At 37.6% G+C, this 25,128-nt stretch overlaps 2 protein-coding genes across 2 annotated transcripts; one reads left to right on the top strand and one right to left on the bottom strand.

The window, feature by feature from the left end:
• Positions 1 to 234: 234 nt before the first annotated feature.
• Positions 235 to 1,182, bottom strand: LOC110333205 (olfactory receptor 1440). The gene has a single exon (XM_021214728.1). The coding sequence runs from the start codon at positions 1,180 to 1,182 to the stop codon at positions 235 to 237; it is 948 nt and encodes a 315-aa protein (XP_021070387.1).
• A 22,766-nt stretch (positions 1,183 to 23,948) lies between these two features.
• On the top strand, positions 23,949 to 24,908 carry LOC110336345 (olfactory receptor 5A2-like). The gene has a single exon (XM_021218833.1). The coding sequence runs from the start codon at positions 23,949 to 23,951 to the stop codon at positions 24,906 to 24,908; it is 960 nt and encodes a 319-aa protein (XP_021074492.1).
• Positions 24,909 to 25,128: the final 220 nt, after the last annotated feature.

Here is a 25,128-nt window from a genome sequence, read left to right as displayed (position 1 = left end):
GAACAAAAGATTGCTACTCCAAAGAAATTGGAAACTGCTTTGTGTTGCCACACTAGTATAGGAGACGAATCAACTTCAAGACTAAAAGAAGACAAGACACAGGATTCACATTCCATAAGCCAGCCCTGGAATTTGATGGAGTAGCCTGCTTGCAGCTCCACCACAGCATCAGAGTGTTTGAATCATATTAAATGCCCTGCAGAATATAGAGACTTCCAACCAACAGACCTTTAACTAACAGTGGCAATGAGAAAAGCACTTCTTTTTACATCTCTGAAGAGCATCTTTGATTTCCTTGTTCCTGAGACTATAAATCAGAGGATTCAACATGGGAATCACCACTGTATAGAACACAGAAGCCATCTTGTCATAACCCTGAGAACTGTTGGAGGTGGGGCGCATATAGACAAAGAGTCCTGATCCAAAAAAGAGGGTGACTGCTGTCAGGTGAGAAGCACAGGTATTGAATGCCTTAAACCTACCTTCTACTGAGCTGATATTCAGGATTGTGCCAATGATATAACCATAGGATATCAGGATAACCAAGACAGATGCCACCCCAAAAATCACAGCTATTACAAATTTCAAGACTTGCAGGGGAAAGGTTTCAGAGCAGGAGAGGACTAATAGCTGAGGCAGGTCACAAAAGAAATGGTTTATAATATTTGGTCCACAGAAATGGAGCTGAAGTATAGCACACAGTTGAATCAATGAACCCAAGAGACCAGTAGTATAGGCTCCAACCACCATGTGCACACAGAGTGATGGGGACATGATGGCTGTGTAGAGAAGAGGATTACAAATGGCAGCATACCGGTCATAAGCCATGGCTGCCAGAAGGCAGCATTCAGACAGACCCAGGCTTGAGAAGAAGAAATACTGCATGGTGCACCCAACAAAGGAGATAGATTTAGACTTCTGGAAGAATCCCGAGAGCATTTTAGGGGTTGTAGATGAAATGTAACAGAAATCTAAAAATGACAAATTGCTGAGGAAGAAGTACATAGGCGTGTGCAGGTAAGGGTCAATCCTAATCAAGACGATGAGGCCCAAGTTCCACACCACTGTGGAGAGATAACTTCCCAGGAAGACAACAAAGAAAACCAGCTTGAGCTTTGGAAAATCTGAGAATCCCACAAGGATGAACTTGGTGATGACAGTGCTATTCCTCCCTCCTGGCATCGTCTCGGAGCACTTTGAACCTGCAGATAGATGCTCGGATTAAAAATGACTATGGTAACATTCTGGGCCTTCCTGGTTTTCATTACAGGATGAAAAATTATCCACAATCAAGCTAACTTTAACAAAATCAGTATATAAATATTATTCTGAATATTTACCTACCACTTCACAGTTTGAATTACAGCCCTGCAGTTCTTCCCACACATACAAGCAGATGTTGCAAAATACTTGTCTAAATGTTGATACTGATTTGCACTAGTATAAAGATTTCATGACAGTGTTTCATGTTATTTTATCATCAATATTGCATATACTTATTTAGATTCAATCTTTGATAATCTTACAGGTAAAATTTATTTTATTGTTTTAAGTTGTATCTATTGATTGCCATCCTTTCCCTACTAGGTTTGTATATGAGAGTTTCCATCAAATAAATAGTCTTAATTCACTCTTCCCTAAACTTGGCAATTATTTTCCACGTTTATCATTCATTGTCAATATTAAGTGTGATCACAGTTTTAATATATCCATCATTTTATTTCTATCAGTTCAACTCCACTCGATAATGATGGTCCTACCTTTGTGTTACACTGAAAAAAAATATTTATACAATTCAATAAAACTTTTCTCTATATTTCACTTAGTTTGAAATTTTTATATTTGCATTAATTTTTGGAAAAAATTTAGTATATTATAACACTATAAATCTGATGTTATTTGGGTTTTTTAAAAATTGATTGACACTCATCTACTACAATAAATTAAATTATTTGCCTAACAATTAAAATGACCTTTATAATAAGATCAATTACAGAATCCCCATTTTGCTCAATTTTTAATCTTAGTTCATGTGCCATCTGCTCAGTCCTAGGACATTTTATAACTATTTATGATAATATTTTATAGGTAAGACATAGACCATTGTAATGACTGGCAAATATCCCTTCATTTTTCAGAGATTACTTTGATGGTTCCCATGTCCATGTCTTCAGAAGATGTGTATAATGAGTGCATCAAAGGAAATAAAATTAGGATTCACCCTGAATTTCATTTTTCATTAGTCTAGGAGAAATGACACCTAAAAATTCTTTTATCTCAGTTGATAACTAATGGCACAAAAGAGGTAACACTAACTCTTAATAAATATTCATTACTGCTACACTTGGTGAGAAGACCTGAGTTTAGTGACACCTGCTCTGGGTTCCAAGGTCTGTCTCTACATCACTCTGATATCTCCGGGGCTTTGGTTTCTCCATTTTCAAAATGAAATCACTCCAGCTGTTCTCTATACTTCAAAGGGATGCTTCAAGTACGAAAACAATAATTGTGGTGGAAAATTACACAGAAGGAGCTGTGGTCTGGTTCTCTAGAGCAATAGTAATGCAATTTTGGCAACCAAAGAAGAGGAATAATTAGCAACCTGCAAAAGGGAAATTATACTGAGCCATGCCATTCATCTGTGTACATAATAAGGACACACCAAAGTCTAGGCTATATTCCTGCTGTAAAATTGACTTATGGGATGCCTATGTTTGAAACATCTTCAGTAAAAACAGAAATAGTCTTTAATCCTAGCACTCGGGAGGCGGAGGCAGGTGAATTTCTGAGTTCGAGGCCAACCTGGTCTACAGAGTGAGTTCCAGGACAGCCAGGGCTACACAGAGAAACCCTGTTTCAAAAAACAACAAAAACAAACAAACAAACAAACAAACAAAAACAAACCAGAAATACTTAAAGAGAATTATGAAAGAACTTTTCTTCAAGAAATTAGGTAAGTGACTTATTGGAAATACTAATTACTTTGGCATTTCTGTGTTATGTATTTCCAAGTCTATTCTCAGGACATGTAATTCCTGGAGACCCTGAAGATGGAATATTATTTTTCAATTACTAAGAAAGCATTCAGTGAAGATTTTTCTATCTTCCATATGTTTAGTGAATAGAACTTTTTAATGAACGCATACACACAATTTTAATCTCTAAAATGAACATTATATCTCTTCTAGTTCACTGATGAGGAAAAGAAAATGAAATAAAAATATTTAGATGGCAATGCTGCTGGTAATACTGCTTTAGTAATAAGCAAGACTCCTTAATTAGAAAAAACCAATAATTCATGTAGCTACTTTTACTTGATTTCCTGTTGTCCATTCATGATGAAATCTACATTCTGGAATGCCATAATAAATGTATTTCCTTCACTCTACTGCAAGTCAATGGGATGGAGCAAATGGCTCAGTTGCAAGATAGCAATTTAATCACATGCAATATGAAAGGAATAGCATCAACTGAAATATAAACAGAGCACACTGAGTCAGATATAGGGAACTAGAGATGGCTCAGCAGTTAGGAGGGCTTGATATTCTTGTTAAGGATCCAATTTTGGTTCCTAACCCACATCAGGTAGCTCCCAACGGCCAGTAATTCCAGCTTTAGGAGGTAAGACATCCTCTTCTGTCCTCTGTGCATACCTGCATGAACATGCACATAAACTCACAGACACACACTTAAATAAAAAATAACAATATATCTTTTCTTTTTATGATCAGATTAAACATTCTAAGTTTTCTTTAGGTGTGGAAATTCATTGTAGACAAATGTTTCCAGAGTCAATAAAATAAAAACAAATTATGTACAGTAATTTTTAGGAGTTTGAAAACTGGTATACAGCCAGTTACTTAATAGATAAATATCATTCATATACTTCTGTAATAAGCAACAGTAATAAAGCAGTAATAAGCAACAGTAATAAATTATTCATAGGATTACAGCCCAAGGGGTCAGTCCAAGGGACTAAGGGACCTAATAGTGAAGGGCCAAAGAGCCAGTCCCTTATTGTTTTTGTTTGCAATCTTTCTCTCTTAATATAAAAAAGTCATAATCTTCTGAATAAAATTTTATCTTATGAATTAGTTTATTTTGTTTCTTTAATATTAAAACCCAAATTAAATCTTGATGTAGGGATCACAAAATATGTTTTCCTGTTGTATACATAATATAATGTTTGTTGAAATCTAACATCTGCAAAGCACCAAATAAGACTACCATTTAGTAAACAGCAGAGGAAGATTAAATAATCTCTTCAAATGGTTCCAGGGACAATCCATTATTACTTTTTAATTTGTTTTTAGGAAAGAAGGTGAAGGAAATAGATAATTTAATATGAATAAGGAAAGGACCAATGTATGAACTATAGCTTATTTTCTTGTTCACTTTGGATGTCTTTTTTACTATGAATTTAGAGCTCTTTCTAAGATGACTATACAGCCTGTCAGATGAAACTGGGTGCACTTGACAGAATATCACTCACATGTCTTGGAACTCATACTACTATGACTGTGATAGCTGAGATTTCCCTCCACATAGCCTTTCTGTCTAGATTCCTTTAGGCATAAGCTAAGACTCCCAAAGAGCAAGACTCAATAACATGTGTTCATGAAACTATTGACTTTGCAATACTTTCTGATCTGATGTCTCATTGGCAAAATTGATTCAAATGGGTGATGAAAGAATCAGTAAGGAAGGGGATCCTTCAAAGACATGCCAGGGAATGTGATTCCCTGATGTCTACTAATGCATTTCTGCAGCACAAGCAGGTATAGCCTCAACTAAGTGAGCACTGAGCCAACTTGAGACACACACACACACACACACACACACACACACACACACACACAAATCAACATGGACAATCCCCAAAGAATGATAGCCAAAGTTATCCTGTGGTCTTCACATACAGGTACATCTGCGTACACATGTAGACACACACATACACACACACACACACACACACACACACACACACACGCACAGTTTAAAAATACTTAATGTGAAGCTGTTTAGCAAAACACTCAAGAAAATAGTCTATTCGGGAACAAATCAGGTAAATTATAAATTGGACTGATTTGAATTGCCAGATCATTCCATTTTTTTATTTAGGATTTATAATGCATTTTGAAGAGCCATGATAAATGGTGTAATGCATTTATTTGTGCACATACCACTGTGCACTGCTGAGCTATGCACAACTTCTGTGAAGTGTACCATTCAATGGTTTTATAATGGTGTGAGCACTATAGTGTATTTACACAGACCCCAATGGCATGGATGATTACATAGCTAGACTCTATCCTCTGTGGGGCCATATGACTAAAACAGCACAAGATTAAGTCAAGCCCTAAAGAAGACAATGCAATGTTGATAAATTCAAGATGTATGAAGCTGCTACTTGGGTGGCACATACTGTCCACTATAAGCTACTCTACATAAGTAGAAGAGTAAATGCTAAAACAAAAAGAACCAGCATAGCACATAGTACATATCACACCGCACAGCATAATACATAAACCAGCATTATAACTGTTCATTATTATGTAGCTGATACTCCACATCAGCATCGACTACACTGCTGGGTCAGTAGGTTGTTTACTGCAGCATCACCACAGACATGGGTAATACAATACATCTAATTACAACGTTCCAATGACTTATGGCATTAAGCCATAGGAATCTTAAATTTCATTATAATATTATGAGACCATCCTTGTACATTCAGTTAGTTGTTTGCTGACCATACTTATTATGTGATGATTAACTTTATGTTCCTCTAAATTTATGTACGTGTTCCATTTAAAGTATGTCTGTTTCTTGATTTATTTATGTTTTTTACAATTTATATACAAAAGTTTTCTCAGTTCAACATTTCGTCATAAAGTGGAGATAAATGTCATCAAAGTGCAATGCCTCTCATCAATTCTTCTTCCCATTCTAGAGTTAGAAGTTGGAGATGATGGAGAGGATTGGCTGGAACAAAGGAGAACAAGCATCCGGCATCAGTGGTTGCTCACAAGTGTTAGGTTTTCTAAGAATGATAATCACTTAGAGAATAATGGTCAGAAACCAATTAGGGCTTAAAGGGATATCTACACCCCTACAAGAATAAAAGGTACAGGGCTCTGAAGATGTAAGAACTAAGAGAATGCAGGAGACTAGGAGGAGAGAACAGGGTCTCACTGTGTAGCTCTGGTTGGCCTTGCACTCACAGAGATCTCCCTTCCTCAGAATCCACCAAGCCTGATGGAATACATCTTATGTCACCTGTTTCTTCTCACAGCTGACACACTCTGGGCTCTGTAATGTTGGTAGCATACAGAACTAAAGTCCTGGTGATGACCAATAAGGAATGATCTTATATGGGAAAAAATAACATAGATAACTAAAATGTCAAACTTTCTCTTATTTTTTCAGTACTTGCACATGCTAGGCAAAGGCTTAACAGTAAATTCATGTCTAGGATTTTTGTTTTTACTTTTTATATTGACAGAAGATCTCACTAAGTTGACCAGGCTGACCTTCAACTTGAGATCCTCCTTTTTCAGCTTCCTGAATATCTGAGGTTAAAGGTTTATGTCAGTAAGACTAAATCAAAACCCTTTTCTGAGGTAGATTTTATCTTTTACTCATTTAGCAAGCCACTATCTATTGGGTCCTTATTTTGTGATGAGTATAATGCCCAAAATTTTGCATATAGTAGCTGAGCTGATTTTACACAGTTCTATGAACACCATTTCCTATAAGCTGTAGATGAGGAAGCTGAAACATTGGGTGTCTAAGTTATTACATATATCCTCATAGCTGTTAAACAACAGTGGTTAGATCCAGAAAACTCCAATATTCTTTCTGTTAACACTATTCTTAGCAAATAAAAATTCTAAAATAGTGTATACTGATTGCATTAAGTTAATTAATTTTTAATCAGTGATGCTCTTAATTAACACAGCTTTTTAAAATAATACTGAACAAAGGGGAGAGGGTGATAGTAAAAGACGTAAAAGATATTGTACCAAGATATGCAAAAGAAAAATATTCCTAATTCCACGTTTACTTAACTAACTACACATTTTGCTTCTCTAGTGAAGGGATAGATCATTCCCAGTAAAAAAGATACAATCTCTAAGCATATCTCAGTCGGGGGAGCAGGGGGAGCAGTTTAGAAATAAGTAGCTACTGGCAGGCATAGAGGCTATGAAAAATTGATGATCCTAAAACCAGGTTAAGTCATGAGCACTAATATCCCTGGGTGGCCCAGGCTGACCTGTGCTGTCCTTACTCCTGTTGACTACAGTGCTCACTCAGATGTTTCTGAGGAAGGTGGCTACTTGCTCTACAGTGTGGAAACCGTCACAGCATGCACTTCTCACCTCCTGATCCGGATGCTGCTCTAGATCCTGTCGAAGGTCATTATACCCCTTCTTCCCTTCTCTGAAGGAGCATTCCTACAAGAGGCTGTCTACTCCAAATTCTGCTCTGTCCACCATGTTTCTGGCCATCCATCCGTGATAAGAGAATTGCTTCCACTTGAAGTTCACTTAAATACCTCCTTAGTCGCAGTGTGTAAAAACTATCACTAATTAACAGTCCAGGTAATTGTTCTCCAGTGTAATGGTAATGGGGAAAGTGAGTTTTCCCCTAGTAATTTTATTTCTACATGTGGATTCTTAATTCAGAAAAATGGTTTTTGAACAAGAGGTCACTAGAATAAAGATGTACCTCATATATCTTCTCCAAATTCTTATAGAGTGACTTTTACCTTTTTTAATGCCTATGTGATGATGCATTGGGTTTATTTTATTCAGAATGTTATTAGGCATACTAAAATCATTCACATGTATCACTATGAATATTAGTGTCCATGACTTAAAATATTCTACTCTCAATTCATTTCAGTTAGATTATTTTTTTTCTACTGGCCTAAACTAATCCTAGACTGAATGTGCAAATATTTCAACAAACAAATAATTGAGCCATTATTCCAAATCTAAGTCTCTACACTTTTATTTCTACTTAACTTTAAAGTTTCAAAATAGTGAGAAGTTTTTATTTTTTATTTTAATTCTTTCATTCACTTTAAGCATGGTTCTTCACTGTTTAACAGGTCAGGCAATTACTTATCTATTTTTCTTGGCTTGCCAGTTTTAATTACTCAACCTATACTTTACTATAACTTATAGTATAAAGAGATTATTTTTCTTATATACTTTGTTATTTATTCTAAAGCTCAATGCTGTTTTTAATTTTCCCCATTTCTATGAACACCATTTCCTGTAAGCTGTAGATGAGGAAGCTGAGACATTGGGTGTCTAAGTTATTACTTACATTCTCATAGCTGTTAAACAACAGTGAATAGATCCAGAAAACTCCAATATGCTTTCTGTTAACACTACACTTAGCAAATAAAATTTCCAAAATAGTACACTGATTGCATTAAATTAATTCTTAATCAGTGAAGCTTTTGATTAACATAGCTTTTTTGTAACTGTAACTTGTAGCTTTGTAATTTGTAATTACTTTCTCATATATTATATATGAAGATCACCAGCCAATTTGGATTTAATGTAGGCTGTTTCTACTTTTCATCTGATAGGCAGGATTCAAAAATGTTGTATAGTTTGCATATATTTTAAAATTTGCCTTTATTCATATTGTACTAAAATTACTTCTCTCTACATTATGTCTCTACTAAACTACCAGGTTCCTATGAAGGGTAACTACAAGTTATTATCTATCTATCTATCTATCTATCTATCTATCTATCTATCTATCTATCTATCTATCTATCTATCTGTGTATCTGTATATCTATCTATCTATCTATCTATGTATCTATGTATCTATGTATCTATGTATCTATGTATCTATGTATCTATGTATCTATGTATCTATGTATCTATGTATCTATGTATCTATCGATCTATCTATCTATCTATCTATCTATCTATCTATCTATCTATCTATCTATCTATGTATCTGTATATCTATCTATCTATCTATCTATCTATCTATCTATCTATCTATCTATCTATCTATTTCTCATCTATCTGTGATGGTTTGTATATGCTCAGCCCAAGAAGTGGCACTATTAGAATGTGCGGCCTTGTCGAAGTAGGTGGGTCCCTGTGGGGGTTGGCTTTAAGACCCTATCCTAGCTTTCTGGAAGTCAGTATTCTGCTAGCATTCTTCAGATGAAGATGTAGAATTCTCAGCTCCTCCTACACCATGCCTGCCTGGATGTTCCCATGTGCCCACCTTGGTGATAATGGACTAAATCTCTGAACCTGTAAGCCAACCCCAATTAAATGTCCTTTTAAGAATTGCCTTTTTCATGGTATCTGTTCATAGCAGTAGAACCCTAACTAGGGCACTATCTCTGGGCCCATTAAAAAGTGCCTACTAAATAGTACTTACTTAAGACAGATTCTCAAATGTAGCCCAAGCTGTCCCAATCTCATTATGTAGCTGAAGATGAACTTGAACTTCCAATCTTCTTGCCTCAATATACCAAGTGCTGAGATTACAAACATGTATACTTTATGTGATGTTGGGAATTGAACCCAGAATTTTGTGCATGGTAAGCAATCACTCTATTAGATGGGCCATATCTGCTGCCCTGGATGTTGTGAACTTCTAGTCCTTGGTTGAAAATTTAGTCTATCATTGCTTTATTAATTCTCTGTCACAGAGGTTATGGGGGTGTCTAAATGGATCAATCAAGGTACAAATTCCTGGGATGTTGAAAACTTCTAGATACTTTGGTTGACTCTTTTGATAGCTGTGTGGAGAAGAGAATCATTAGAACATACTCTGTGGCTGTAGCATTTGCACTTGTAGCTGCAGCAACAATGAAACCGGCTCCCAGACTGGCATCAGTCTTAGGGTACTGGTGCAGAATGCTGTCACTAAAATGTTGTCACATACGAATCTAGATCATTCTTCATTCTCAACATGTCAAGATATTAGGTGTGTGAAGCTCTCTCTTCACTGAACAAGTGCCTCCCTTTATTGCCCTTTCTCCCTTCTCTTCTTGTCTTCCTTCTGTGTGGTGGCTACTCCAAGTTCAGCCAATGATTCCAAGCAGTTCAAGCCAGACAGTTCACAATCCGAGGAAGAATGACCATTCTTATTTCCATTTCATCCGTTTTAATCACAGTCTGTGGATATGCTGGAAACTTAGAATTTAATGTTGTTATGAATCAGTCATTGGGCTGTGGCTCATTCTTGTCAGGTTAAGGCAATATAAGACATTTTAAGGTCATATACTGAAGAGTGAAAAATGGAACTCATTTTCTTATGTTTTGAATCTTCATTCCATCTCATGGTAGAAACTTTACGTAGTCATATTACTTGTTAAGATCTAAGGGTAAAGTCATTAACCCAAGATTTTATTTCTCCCTAGTCTTGGATATCTAACTTCATGAGGATTTTTTGCTTGAGTCTTTGTTTTTTATTGAGACAGGGTTCCTTATGTATCCCGGGATTGCTCTGAAACATCCTATAGTAGTAGCCCAAACTAGTTTCACATTCATGGACATCCTCCTGACTCAGTATCACTAATTCTGGGATTCCAGCTGTGCACTACCACTCTAGCAGGATTTCCTGTCATTTGCTTCTGGGCAGTATTTTTAAACTATGGGGTTTGTGGAGTTCTGAAATGCTATTGGGGTGAGTCCCATCATTTTTCCCTGTATTGTACAATCCTTTTCAAGACGCACAGATTTTTTTTTTTTCACATGGCTCTTGGGACAGTATCTTTCCTTCTAACCTCAGTCCTTGGGCACCTGCTGAGCTGTCCTTGGTTCTGATCATCTTATCAGCTCTGATTCTGTACCCTCTTTCTGAGAAGTGGTTCTTTGATCTGCTCTCTCTCCCTCCTTGGCCGGTGAACTCTGATCCTCTCCATGCCACAGAAAACTCCGTGATTTTCCTAGGATCTTGATCACACACTAATTTTCCTTGTTGTTGTGTGTGCTCTACTGCTGTCCTATTCATACATGTGGGGTAAAAGGAGGACACTAACAGCTTTATGGCAGGCCCACATCCTATCAAACAATGAGACAAGTGAGTGCCTGCTGATTTGTGCTTTCTCAGCAGCTTATGAATCTTCCTCCAAATTATCCATGAATGACAGAAAGACTTCCAAACTAACATACTGACTTTACTGATTCAGACCAGCTTGAGGCATTATCTGTTCTGTGGTGGAGAGGATCTCTACTTGGGTTTATTCAGTTTGACACATGTTGAGTCCTTTTTGTCTCACAATTGAGCCAAAGAATTTGAACAACAATAACTGAAAGATGTTTTTCTTATTTTCTAGCTCTGCTGTAGTGACTTTTCCCATAATGTGAGAGACACTGGTTTCTGAGGTTCAAGATTAAAAAAAAATTTTTCCTTGATTAAGCAAAGAAGCCCACTAAATTAAAGAGATTATAAAACACATTCATTGCTAAGTACTATCCTATTACCACACAGAAAACGAACACAGAAAGCTTATGTGAACAAACTTGGAATGTCCAAGTTTGTGGTAAGTAGATGTAAAATGTCCAGGTTGGATTTTTGTCTGTACCAATCATGATTAGACAACATTGGCATAGTTATCCTTGCCCTTTTACCTCTTATTTTACTGGAAAAAATGAGTGCCTAATAATAATGTATCTCTGGGGATTGGAGGTACTGAAAAAGCACACACTAAAGTACTTGGCAGCTCATAAAGGCTTCAGATACATTATATATATCCAACAGGCAGATCTGGTATATCATTAGTAGTCACTGTCATGGCCATGTGGGGAATTTATACATGTCACTCTTTCTAACAAGTTAATGTATATCTGGTATCAAACATTTAGGCAGGTTCTAAGCATCTGTGTAGTGGGAGCTGCCACATTGGCTTGTTAGAGACCAACAGATTTGATTAATAAGAATGCAGTGAGCTAAAATGGTCTTGAAGAGATTAGTGCGTTCAGTTTCTCAGGTTCCATGAAGGCAATCTGGTGGTGGCCACAGGAGGGTCATGTTCACACAGTTTGGATCTGTGTCACTGCCTAGGATTGAAGGCCTGGAAGATATGCTCAGATCTGATAGAGTGCTATTGGCAGCCTGCCCATCTTCCCTTCCAGAAAGAGACATTATTATCTCAGAATACAGGCAAATGTTCTCCATAGTGGGGAAGGAGATATTTCTATTTCCATTTTTATGGCTTTTCCTGACCTAAAAATTTCTCAAATACTGCACAGTCACTTGGATGTAGAAAAAAAGCAATTATCTGAAAATATTGAATGTGAATCAATAAAACTACTTAATCGTAAATTTCATGTTTTTGACATCAAAAATGAAAAAAAAGAGTTTTCTGATGTTAAGATTATCTTGTATTAAAAAATAAGTTTATGTGTTTTCCAGAACAATTAGACCCTACTCAATATTTAAACTGCTTTAAGTTATTGTTAATCCTGAAGGTAAAATGTGCCAGTTTTTGTTCTTCTGACTTGAACTTTCTTGATCACTTTGACTTTAGGTCTTTTCTTTTTCTCTTTCATAATTTTTACATAAATTTTGTAATTATCTGGTTATTTCCTAAGTAAACAGATAGAATATCCATCAAATGTTAATCTAGGATTGAGAGTATGGCTCATGAAGGGATCATCTGTTTGGTATATGCAATGTCCTGGTTCAGTTCCCAGCAACACACACACAAACACACACAGGCATGTATACACATACATGCACACACACATGCATGCACACATGTGCACTCACCAATACATACATATATGTATGTACACACATGCATGCACACACAGTAACACTTCAATGAATTATTGCATTATTCTCTTCAGACTTCTTTGTCATACAAAGAAGTTTAGGTTGTACACTAAGGATATTTAAAGCCATCACAGTTTCAACTTACTTTCTTTTGTAACTCAATCCACTGATTTTACAATCACTATATTCTTCTTCACTTACAAATTACAATAATTTCTATTTTCTGAGATTTTTTTTTACTATGCTTTCCATCTTTATAGGTTCATGTGTCTAAACATCCTGTATCTAGATGATAGTGTTCTTTAGAGGGCACCGTGGAACCTTTGGGCTGGGACCTAGCTAGAGAAAGTGTGTCACTGGAGGGCAAGCTTTGAGGTTTATAGCCTGTCTCTCTTGGGATATGCCTCTCTCTGCCTCTGACTGCAGTATACTCTTGCTTCTCTAACCATGAACTGTTCCAACTGCCCCATTGCTGTGCCTTTCCCATTGTGATGGACTATTTTCCTTAAAATCATGAGTCAAAACGAATTTTTTCCTTTCTTAAGCTATTTCTAAATTCTGTCACAATGACACCTAAAGTAATATAGATTCATCCACTGGTTTTATTTGTATATTTTGCTACTATATACTGAATAAGAAGCATTTTACTTACTGCTATTGATCCCCAAGACAGCAGTATTTCACCTATATGAAGTAGATACTGAAATTGTTCTTTTTCTAAATCATGTGTAAAATAGTAATAAATTTCCCTCACTTAAGTTGTTTTTATACAAACCAGATTTTCTGAAGTAACTTTTTGTTTCATTGTTACTTTATTCTCAACATTTATACCTTTGCACTTTGTTGAATTATTCTTTGAGTTGAAATTTGCATGTTAACATTTTCCAAAAAGATTATTTTGCCCTAAGCTTTATTCTCTGATTTGAACATGAGTACATTTTTACAAAGTTTTTCCCAGTGACTTTAATTAGATGTTTAGTTTTCCAAATCAGCCAATTTGCTGTCCCTACTTCAGTTACTGTAAAATTCTTGGAATCGCAGCTGCCCATCTCCCTCCTCATCAGCTGCTAATCTCCAGAAGATATCTGTACATAGTCCATATATTCTATGAGACACTCAGAGACCAACTGAAAAATCCCTTTTTATCCTTAATTTTCTGTCTCAGTGTGCCAGAGATAAAATGTTGGAGTACTTACAAAAAACAGAGTATTAGAATATATTACACTGTTTTACCAATTTAGAATATAAAATCAACATTCTGTACTGGGTTGGGAATCCAGCCATGAAGGGTTCTAGCAACCATTAACCCATCTTCCTTTAACTCAGCAAAGAAAACGTGACTTCTTTAATGTGAGATCGTTTCCTTCAAATCCCAGAATCATTCTATTTCTAGGCTAGGTACAAAGTATTGGAAGAATCCTGGAGACAAAGAAAACAGTGGGTGATAGAATTATGGGACTGGAGAGATGTCTCATCTGTTACGAGTATTGATAGCTCTAGCAGAAAACCAGTTTTATTCCCAGTCTCCAACAGCAGCCACCTGCAACTACAGCTTCAGAGGGGTTCCAACCTTCCTTTTCTGACCACACAGGCACCTGCATGTGTGTGTGCATACCTCCTCTCCCAACACATACACATAAATGAAGATAAATCTCAAAAATAAAGAACTATCAGCTCCAGGCAAATCCCATTGATGCAGCATATAAAGTACATTTATTTCTTTGAAAATCACACAGTTTGTTAAATACATACACAAAGACTTGTGTGCTATACACTGTATCTTATAGATGATTTGAAGAAGAGACCAAAGTGGATTTTCTTCCTTTATAAAACATATTCTTAAAATCAGTGACTGGGAGACTGAGATAGATGGAAAGGCTTGAAGAATTGCTATGGAGATTCATCACGTTGTAACATAAAGTCAAGAATAGCTAAACAGATGGTGGTAATGGTATATTGAATTTTAAGAAATGATAATTCCTTGATTTGAAGAAAGAATGCAAAAAACTTGCCTTTTTTAAACTATTCAGTTGGTTAAAATGAATTCCAATCAAAATTTCAAATGGACTTCGTGTATTTCTTTACATGTCAGTATGACAGAATTTAGAAATAACTCAAGAAAGAAAAAAAATTAGTTTTGGCTTATGATTTTAAGGAAAACAGTCCATCACAATGGGAAAGGCACAGCAATGGGGCAGTTGGAACAGCTCATGGTTAGAGAAGCAAGAGTATACTGCAGTCAGAGGCAGAGAGAGGCATATCCCAAGAGAGACAGGCTATAAACCTCAAAGCTTGCCCTCCGGTGACACACTTTCTCTAGCTAGGTCCCAGCCCAAAGGTTCCACAGTGTCCTCAAAGAACACTCTATCATCAAGATACTACAAGATGTTTAAACACACAAACCTGTAAAGATGGAAACTATAGCAAAATCTCAGAAAATAGAAATTATTGTGATTTGCAAATGAAGATGAATATAGTAAACTTAAAGTCAGTGGACCTTGACTCTAAGAACAATTAACTTAGACATCTTACAAATCTATTATATGATAACAGTAAGAGTATTGATAATCTAATCGGGTAAAAGGAATGGCCATATACCCTTATTTCTCTTTCAACCACAGAATAGATATGAGCTCATATGCTTGACTTTAAGCTGGAGTACAGGGAAGTATAGACACAGGACACCCTCTGATACTAGTGGTCTTTAAGAAGGCAAGTGAGATCTGGACTTGCAACTCCAGGTCTAACCAGCCTCAGCAAAATTCTTCCAATAATGTTGTCTACCATCCTCCTCATGAGCTCTCCCTTCCGTATCCATGCTGCTGGAAATGGGAGCCCATGCCAGAGGCATGTGAGTCGGGAGTGGAACCTGTACAGCTGTCTTGCTGACAGTTGTCCAGGAGCTTTGCAGTAAGCCTTTATTACATGAATACCTGGGGAAATATAGAGTTTTCCTTTATGAGCACAGATGAGGTTCTGGAGTGTGTAGAAGAGCTTTGATCAGAATAAAACTCTTGTATATTTCCACAATTTCTACTCTCTTGAGTTGAAGGGAATCAGAATCCTAGTGAAAGATAAACAATACAGGTGAGCTTTCTTTCCAGTGTCCTTTCCTAGGGACTTGAAATCTCAACTCCCCAATACTCCCCCAAAGGCCGAAAGGGAAGTAGCTAAACTAATTTTTAAATATCTTTTTGTTTAAATTATGTTTATGATTGTTTGTCTGCATGTATATTTATGGATCATTTGTGTGTCTGGTACCTGCAGAGCGCAGAAGAGGGTGTCAGATCCCCTAGGATTGGAGTTACAGAGAGCTATGAGCTGCTCTTGTGCTGAGAACTGAACCTGGATCCTCTGAAAGTGCTTTTAACCACTACCCCATCTGTCTTAGTCAGGGTTTATACTCCTGCACAAAACATCATGACCAAGAAGCAAATTGAGGAAGAAAGGATTTATTCAGCTTACACTTCTATATTGCTGTTCATCACCAAAGGAAGTTGGGACTGGAAGTCAAGCAGGTCAGGAAGCAGGAGCTGATGCAGAGGCCATGGAGGGCTGTTATTTACTGGTTTGCTTCCCCTGGCTTGCTCAGCTTGCTTTTGTATAGAACCCAAGACTACCAGCCCAGAGATGGCATCACCCACAATAGGCCCTCCCACCCTTGATAACTAATTGAAAAAATGCCTTACACCTGGATCTCATGAAGGCATTTCCTCAAGGGAAACTCCTTTCTCTGTGATAATTCCAACTTACGTCAAGTTGACACACAAAACCAGCCAGTATACCATCTCTTCAGCCCGAAAATTAAGATTTTTCTTATGCTTCCATAAGTCCAGTTTCTTGTCAGTTTTATCAACAATTTCTTCTTTTTAATTATTTGCAAACAGCTTCCTAATGCAGATTTGCTTTATTAAACAAGCTGAAAGTGTAATACACAGGTAAGTAGAAGGTGCCAAAATCAGGATATAATCACCTCACCAAAAAGATCCTGAACAGCAGTGTCTGAGAGGAGCTTGGATGGCCTGTTTTCTAGAGAATCTGGACACTTCTCTTTGTTTTCACATGTGAAAACAAAATCATGATTAGGACACAATGGCATCAGCTTGTTCCAAATTCACTTTCCTCTAGTTTCTTTGTTACTTAAGATTATACATGACAATGCTCAAAATCACTCTTAACTATGATGGGCCTTGCCTAATTGAAAAAAAAAAAAGCAGCATTGATGCATAGCTTTGTGGGAAGAAACCTTCAGAGATAGGTCATACTTTGACCTTTGTGCTTTCTCACTTTGCCACTGGGATAGGCAATGTTGTAGACACTATGAACACAGTGGAGCATGCGTACTTGCTATATGATGGAACATCTTTTGGGTATATGCCCAGGAGCAGTATGACTGTGTCCTTAGGTAGTAGTACCATGTCCAATTTTCTGAGGAACCACCAGACTTATTTCCAGAGTGGTTATACTAGCTTGCAATAACACCAACAATGGAAGAGTGTTTCTCTTTCTCCACATCCTCACCAGCATCTGCTGTCACCTGAGTTTTTGATCTTAGCTATTCTGACTGGTGTGAGGTGGACTCTCAGGGTTGTTTTGAATTGCATTTTCCTGATGATTACAGATGTTGAACATTTCTTTATATGCTTCTCAACCATTCTATATTCCTCAGTTGAGAATTGTGTGTTTATCTCTGCACCCCATTTTTAATAGGGCTATTTGGCTCTCTGGAGTCTAACTTCTTGAGTTCTTTGTATATATTGGATATTAGCCCTCTACCAGATGTAGGATTGGTAAAGATCTATCTGTTGCTTGCTGCTTTGTCCTATTGAAAGTATCCTTTGCCTTACAAAAGCATTGCAATTTTATGAGCTCCCATTTGTTGACTGTTTATTTAGAGCATAAGCCATTGGGGTTCTGCTCAGGAAGTTTTCCCCTGTGCCTGGCTCTTTGCCACTTTCCCTTCTGTTAGAGTCAGTGTATCTGGTTTTATGTGGAGGTCTTGATCCACTGGGACTTGAGTTTGTACAAGGAGATAAGAAAGGATCGATTTGCATGCTTCTACATGCTGACCTCCAGTTGAACCTGCACCATTTGCTGAAAATGCTGTCTTTTCCACTGAATGGTTTTGGCTCCTTGGTCAAAGTTCAAGTGATCATAGGTATGTGGGTTAATTTCTTGGTCTTCAATTCTCTTCCACTGATCTACCTGTCTAGCTCTGTACCAATACCATATAGTTATTATCACTATTGCTCTGTAATACAGCTTGAGGTCAGAGATGGTGATTTCTCCCCAGATGTTCTTTTATTGTTGAGAATTGTTTTTGCTATCCTGAGTTTTTGTTATTAAAAATGAATTTGCAAATTGCTCTTTCTAACTCTATGAAGAATTGAGTTGGAATTTCGATGGGGATTGCAATGAATCTGTAGATTGCTTTCAGTGAGGTGACCATTTTTACTATATCAATCCTGCCAATCCAAGATCATGGGAGATTTTTTCATCTTCTGAGACCTTTGATTTCTTTCTTTAGAGACCTGAAGTTCTTGTCATACAGATCTTTCATTTGCTTGGTTAGAGTCACATCAAGGTATTTCATATTATTTGTGACTATTGTCAAGAGTGTCATTTCCCTAGTTTCTTTCTTAGCCTGTTTTCCGTTGAGTTGATGAATTTCCATATGTTGAACCTGAACCACCCCTGCAACACTGGGATGAAGCCTACTTGATCATGATGGATGATCATTTTGATGTGTTCTTAGATTCAGTTAGAAAGATTTTAATTGAGTATTTTTGCATCAACATTCATATGGGAAATGGATCTGAAGTTCTCTTTCTTTGTTAGGTTGTTGTGTGGTTTAGGTATCACCATAATGTGGCTTCATAGAATGAATTAGATAGTGTTTCTTCTGTTTCTATCTTGTGGAATAGTTTGAAGAATACTGGTATTAGGTCTTCTTTGAAGGTCTGATAGAATTCGGCACTAAACCCATCAGGTCTTTGGCTTTTTTGCTTGGAAACTTAATGACAGTTTCTATTTCTTTAGGGGCTATGGGACTGTTTGGATTGTTTATATGATCCTGATTTAACTTTAGTACCTAGTACCTGACTAGAAATCATCGCTTTCATCCAGATTTTCCAGTTTTGTTGAGTATAGGCTTTTGTAGTAGGATCTGATTTTTTTTTTATTTCCTCAGTTTCTGTTTTGTCTCTTTTTTCATTTCTGATTTTGTTAATTTGGATACTGTCTCTGTGCCCTATGGTTAGTCTGGCTAAGGGTTTATCTATCTTGTTGATTTTCTCAAAGAACCATCTCCTGGTGTAGTCGATTCTTTAGGTTTCTACTTGGTTAATTTCAGCCCTGAGTTTGATTATTTCCTGTTGTCTACTCCTCTTGGGTGTCTTTGCTTCTTTTATTCTAGAGCTTTCAGGTGTGCTGTTAAGTTGCTAGTGTATGCTTGCTCTAGTTTCTTTGGGGGGGCACTCAGAACTATGACTTTTCCTCTTAGCACTGCTTTCTTTGTGTCCCATAATTTTGGGTATATTGTGCCTTCATTTGCATTAAATTCTAAAATGTCTTTAATTTATTTCTTCCTTGACCAACTTATCATTAAGTAGATAGTTGTTCAGCTTCCATGTGTATGTGGGATTGCTGTTGTTTTGTTGTTATTGAAGACCAGCCTCAATCCATGGCGGTCTGATAGGATGCAAGGGATTATGTCAATCTTCTTGTATCGGTTGAGGCCTTTTTTGCTGATCAATTATATGGTCAGTTTTGGAGAAGGTAACATGAGGTTCTGAGAAGAAGGTATATTCTTTTCTTTTAGGATGATATGTTCTATAGATATCTGTTAAATACACTTGGTCCATAATGTGTTAGTTTCAATGTGTCTCTGTTTATAGTTTGTGTTTCCATGATTTGTCCATTGATGAGAGTGGGGTGTTGATGTCTCCCACTACTATTGTGTGAGGAACAATGTGTGCTTTGAGATTTAGTAACGCTTCTTTTATGAATGTGGGTGCTCTTTTGATAAGTTTTGTTTAAAAGCTGATTTTCTTGGATATTAGAATGACTACTCCAGCTTGTTTCTTGGGACCATTTGCTTTGAAAATTTGTCTTTGTAACAGAGGCAAGTTTCGTGTATGCAGCAAAGTGCTGGGTCCTGTTTACATATCCAGTCTGTTAGTTTATGACTTTTAATTGGGGAATTGAGTTTATTGATGTTAAGAGATATTAAGGGGGCTGGTGAGACAGCTCAGTGCGTAAGAGCACTGGCTGCTCTTCTGAAGGTCCTGAGTTCAAGTCCCAGCAACCACATGGTGACTCACAACCACCTGTAATGAGATCTGACTGTCTCTTCTGGTGCATCTGAAGTCAGCTCCAGTGTACTTATGTATAGTAATAAATAAACCTTTGGGCAGGAGCAAGCGGGACCAACCTGAGCGAGTAAGTTTCACCGGAGCAAGCAGAGGTCCTAAAAATTCAATTCCCAACAACCACATGAAAGTTCACAATTATCTCTACACCTACACTGTACTCACTTACATTAAAAAATCGTTTAAAAAAAGAGAGAGATTAAGGACAAGTGATTGTTGCTTCCTGTTATTTTTGCTGTCAAATTATGTTAATTTTTTTCTGTTTGGCATTATGTTTATGTGGCTATCTTCTTTTTTGGTTTGTTAAAAAAAAGATTATTTTCTTGCTATTTCTACGGTGTAGTTTTCCTCCTGTGTTGAAGTTTTCCATCTATCATCCTTTGTAGGTCTGGAGTTGTTGAAAGGTATTCTGTAAATTTGTTTTTGTCATGGAATATCTTGGTTTCTCCATCCATTGTAATTGAGAATTTGCTGGGTGTAGTAGCCTGGATTGGCATTTGTGTTCTTTTAGGGTCTGTATGATATCTTCCCAGATTTTCTGGCTTTTAGAGTCTCTGGTGAGAAGTCTGATGTAATTCTGATAGGTCTGCTTTAATATGTTACTTGAACTTTTTCTCTTACTGCTTTTATTATTCTCTCTTTGTTTTGTGCATTTGGTGTTTTGGTTATTATGTAATGGAAGGAATTTCTTTTCCCTGAAAGAGCAGTACCAACTCTTAATCTCATAGTCATCTATGCAGCCCCCAAATGAAGTTTTGTTGTTGAAGCAAATTGAAGGAAAAAAGGAAAGAGAAAGAAAGAAATCAATATTCTCAAAATATGATATTTTTAGAGCTCCAGAGATCATTGGGAGGTACTTCAAGTCCCAGGGGACTTAACTGAGTAGGCCACAGTGATCCATGAAGGTAGTGATCATACTGGGAATAAGGCCTAGACATCAAAAATAAATGAATTGTTTTCATTCCAATGAAAGTGAGTCACACTTAAAAGTTAGTTGATGCTAGAGAGTGATTCAGAGCACTTGCTGTTTTTTACATAGGGTCCAGGTTCAGTTCAAAGCACCCACCTAGAAGTTCACAACCATCCAGTTCCACGGGATCCAATGCCTTCTTCGGGCCTCCACAGGCATGTAAATGGTGCATCTGCATACATGTAGGCAAAACCCCATACACATATAATAACTACATTTTTAAGTTAAGTCAAAAGGAAAGACACTTCTTGGCAATGACTCAAGAAACAGAGTTATGTATGCTATTACTTTATGTCTTGGAGTGAGTTCTATTTATCAAGCACCAGGTGAAGACCTTCTTATTCACATCTTATTTGATGACCTCAACATCCTTTCAGGCAGAAGTCATTATTATATTAGTTTAAGCTATTAAACATCTGCATATCTGGTTTCTATGGATTAAAAAAAAGCAGAGTTAGAATTTGATACAAAATAACCTAGTTGGAAATTTTTGTTTCTAAGAACTATATTTTCAATTAATTAATTAATTTTTATTAACTTTACATTTTAGCACTAGTCTTAGTCTGTTTGGGTGTGAGGTTTGTTTCTAGCTGAGGACATCTTAAAGTAAAAGGCTGTTTTTCAGTATAAGAGGGCATCTTCTTAGACCCAAAGAAAGGAAGTCTCATAAGAGAATAAGGCAGGGGACATTGGTAATGGGCAACCAGCCACAATATCATTACTCCAGAGAATAATTATTACTCAGTAGATGTTAGCTCTAATGGTTGCTCAGCTTTACACATTGGATTGGATCCTGGAGTAGCTGCAGCAGGCAGCCTTTGGGAGCTGGGATGGAGGAGAGGGCATCTCTGCCCATTACAGTAATAAACTCCCATAGGTCATTTGAAAACTTTAGTGACAAAGGAGCAGGTATTCCAGAAGCACACATTTTTATTTACACAAAGTTAGTGAACATTAAAAAAAATGATGTAAGCAGAAATGAGGCACACAGCAGTGGGAAATGCAAATGAACCAAAGAATACAGAAGCGGCTACAGCTGAAAAGCCACCAATATTTCCTCTGGTGGTCCAAGATCTCAAGACGTTTCGCCTAAAGAAATTCAGTAAGTCTAACTCATCCCCTCCCACTTTGTTCTCCTGAAAATAGTACATTTCATCTCATCCCAACTTTCCTCTGTAAAATAAAGGGCAGAGAGACGCTGCCAGGCCCTGAGGCTGTGCAGATCAGGCTTTGTACAAATTGAGTCCTCACAAAAGTTCCTGGCACATTGCAAGTATTAAAAAAGTATTTATTCACAGTTATATTATATGAGACTATAGCTTAAGATCATTGTTTGTATCTGAAAAAACATTATATGCTTTATATAATAACATGCCAGGCATAATAACTGATGGGACACTCCGCTGAACTCTGAGGATAAGCAATGGAAAGCATTTGTTCCATACCATGAATAATCATGATTGTTCATGAATATTTAATGGATATTCAACAGGTACCTGTTACTTGAAGGAAGATTCAACATCTTAGAACACCCCAAGTCAGAAGCAGATGTCATACATGAGTGTGAGTGACAAAAAGCACAGGCAAGGATGGACAGCCAAACACTAGTGAGAGAAGACTAGGAGCTTGAGCTTCACCAGTCTATCATGGCAAAGGTTCATTTGCCTCGTACACTTGTTTTCACTTTGACCTGACACCAGTACCAATCTGTCTTTCTTCATTGAAGAGTATGTGTTGAGGTTTTGCCTTTTACTGTCTATTGTAATGTTATGTGTGGCTCCCCATGAACAAGGACTGCACGCAGCCCCTGTGACCCTGCCCCCGTTAATTCTGATTGGTGAATAAAGATGACAATAGCTGGGCAAAAGAGACATAGGTGGGGTTTAGGTTTCATGGACTTGGGGGAGAGAAGGATCACAAGGAAGAAGAAGGTGCAGGAAGGAGGAAGGAAAAGCCACCATGGGTTAAGGGTCAAGAGAGCATGGCCCCGAGAGCTGCCCAGTTGGAGTTAAGAGCATCCTGGATGAAACATAATAAATAGTAAGTTATAACTAGGGTTATCAATAGGAAAATAGATTCTAACAGCACAAGGGTAGGCAGTTGCCCAGCTCTTGAGCTGTTTAGGGCTTATTGTAAATATAAAGGCTTTGAGTGTCTCTTTTATCTGGGAACTCAATAACCAAAGGTGGGGTTAAAAACCCCAGACTTGGATTTAAATATTTACTACAAGTGTGCACAGGCTTACCTCCTGTGTTTAGAGTGATAGTCTGAGCTAACTGGTAACATCCAAGCTGACCTTTGCCAATCACTGACCTAACAAACCCTTTCTTTTTCCTGCTTCTTTTCTCTGGGAAAATCCTAGCATATGATGCTTCTGAGGTTTTCTCCCCCTTTATCATGGATGCATGTTCACAGTCCTTCCATTCTGTAGGCTGTGATGCTGAAATTGGTCAAATTCAAGTTTTCATCTTTCATAGCTTCGGGGGGAAGCCACACTCAGGTCCTCATGGTTGTGCAGCAAACATCTTACTGGTAGAGTCATCTCAATAGCCCCATCTCTTTTTATTTTAGACAAAGTCTCATGTGTCCCATGTGGACTTTCAACTAACTAACAATATAGTAAAAAATCACACTGAATTTCTAATTCACCTTGGCACCTGTGTGCCAACATATCCAGTTTATGTGGTGTAGGGAATTAATCTGAGGCTTTGGCCTTGCCAGTTAAGCAGAATACCAACTTAGTGACATCTCCAGCCCCAAGTATTTCTTTTAAAGGTACCAACACTAGCTCTCAAACCTCAGGATTGTCTCTTCTCGTATGCAGGAAGCTTGTGTATGGCAGGAGGAAGAAACAGCACAGCTGTGACCAGATTCATCCTCTTGGGATTTTCAGATCAGCCTCAGCTGAAAGTCTTCCTTTTTATACTGTTTCTGGGGATTTATCTCCTGACCTTAGCCTGGAACCTGAGTCTCATCACCCTCATTAGGATGGACAGTCACCTCCATACACCCATGTACTTCTTCCTCTGTAATCTCTCCTTCCTGGACATCTGTTATTCAACCTCCACTGCCCCCAAGATGCTTTCTGACATTATCACAGATAAGAACACCATTTCTTTTCTTGGCTGTGCCACACAGTACTTTGTCTTCTGTGGAATGGGGCTGACTGAATGCTTGCTCCTGGCAGCTATGGCCTATGACAGGTACACTGCTGTCTGCAACCCACTGCTCTACATGGCTCTCATGTCCCATACTCTGTGTTTAAAGTTGGTGGCTGGTGCCTATGTAGGTGGTTTCCTTAGTTCTTTGATTGAAACATGCTCTATCTACCAGCATGATTTCTGTGGACCCAACATAATCAACCACTTCTTCTGTGATCTTCCTCCAGTCCTGGCTTTAGCCTGCTCTGACATCTTTACCAGCCAGGTGATAACCTTTATTTTAGGTGTCATTGTGGGGGTAATGTCTGTCCTAGTAGTCCTTATCTCTTATGGATACATTGTTGCTGCTGTCCTTAGGATCAACTCAGCTAAAGGTAGGACCAAGGCCTTTAGCACCAGTGCTTCGCACCTGACTGCTGTGACCCTCTTCTATGGCTCTGGTCTCTTCATGTACATGAGACCCAATTCAAGTTATTCCCTCGGACAGGACAAGGTGGCATCTGTATTCTATGCAGTGGTGATCCCCATGATGAACCCCATCATCTATAGCCTTAGAAATAAGGACATTAAAAATGCTGTGAGGAAAGCTGTGGAAAGGGACAACATGCTTTCTCATGGGCATTCATTTTTCTGACAATGGGTGGCGTTTACATGACAGTCTGAGTGGATGAATATTGCAGAAATTCATGTAGGTTTGACTACTTGAACTTCAAGATGATGTGAATGGACTCTCTTACGTTACGTTTAACTAGAGATGGTTTTGTCATTATTGATTTCCTAAAATAAATAGCATGAGTAGATTTAGGTTTCAATGCCCTCTTTAGTGGAAAACCTCACCATGATGAAATAACACT

Source organism: Mus pahari, chromosome 1, assembly GCF_900095145.1.
Source record: "Mus pahari chromosome 1, PAHARI_EIJ_v1.1, whole genome shotgun sequence".
Classification (NCBI taxonomy): Eukaryota; Metazoa; Chordata; class Mammalia; order Rodentia; family Muridae; genus Mus; species Mus pahari.
This window is presented reverse-complemented; position numbering and strand designations above follow the sequence as displayed.

What these genes read in the sequence shown, in the direction of transcription:
- LOC110333205 (XM_021214728.1), bottom strand. Translation starts at nt 1,182, where the DNA reads ATGCCAGGAGGGAGGAATAGCACTGTCATCACCAAGTTCATCCTTGTG.
- LOC110336345 (XM_021218833.1), top strand. Translation starts at nt 23,949, where the DNA reads ATGGCAGGAGGAAGAAACAGCACAGCTGTGACCAGATTCATCCTCTTG.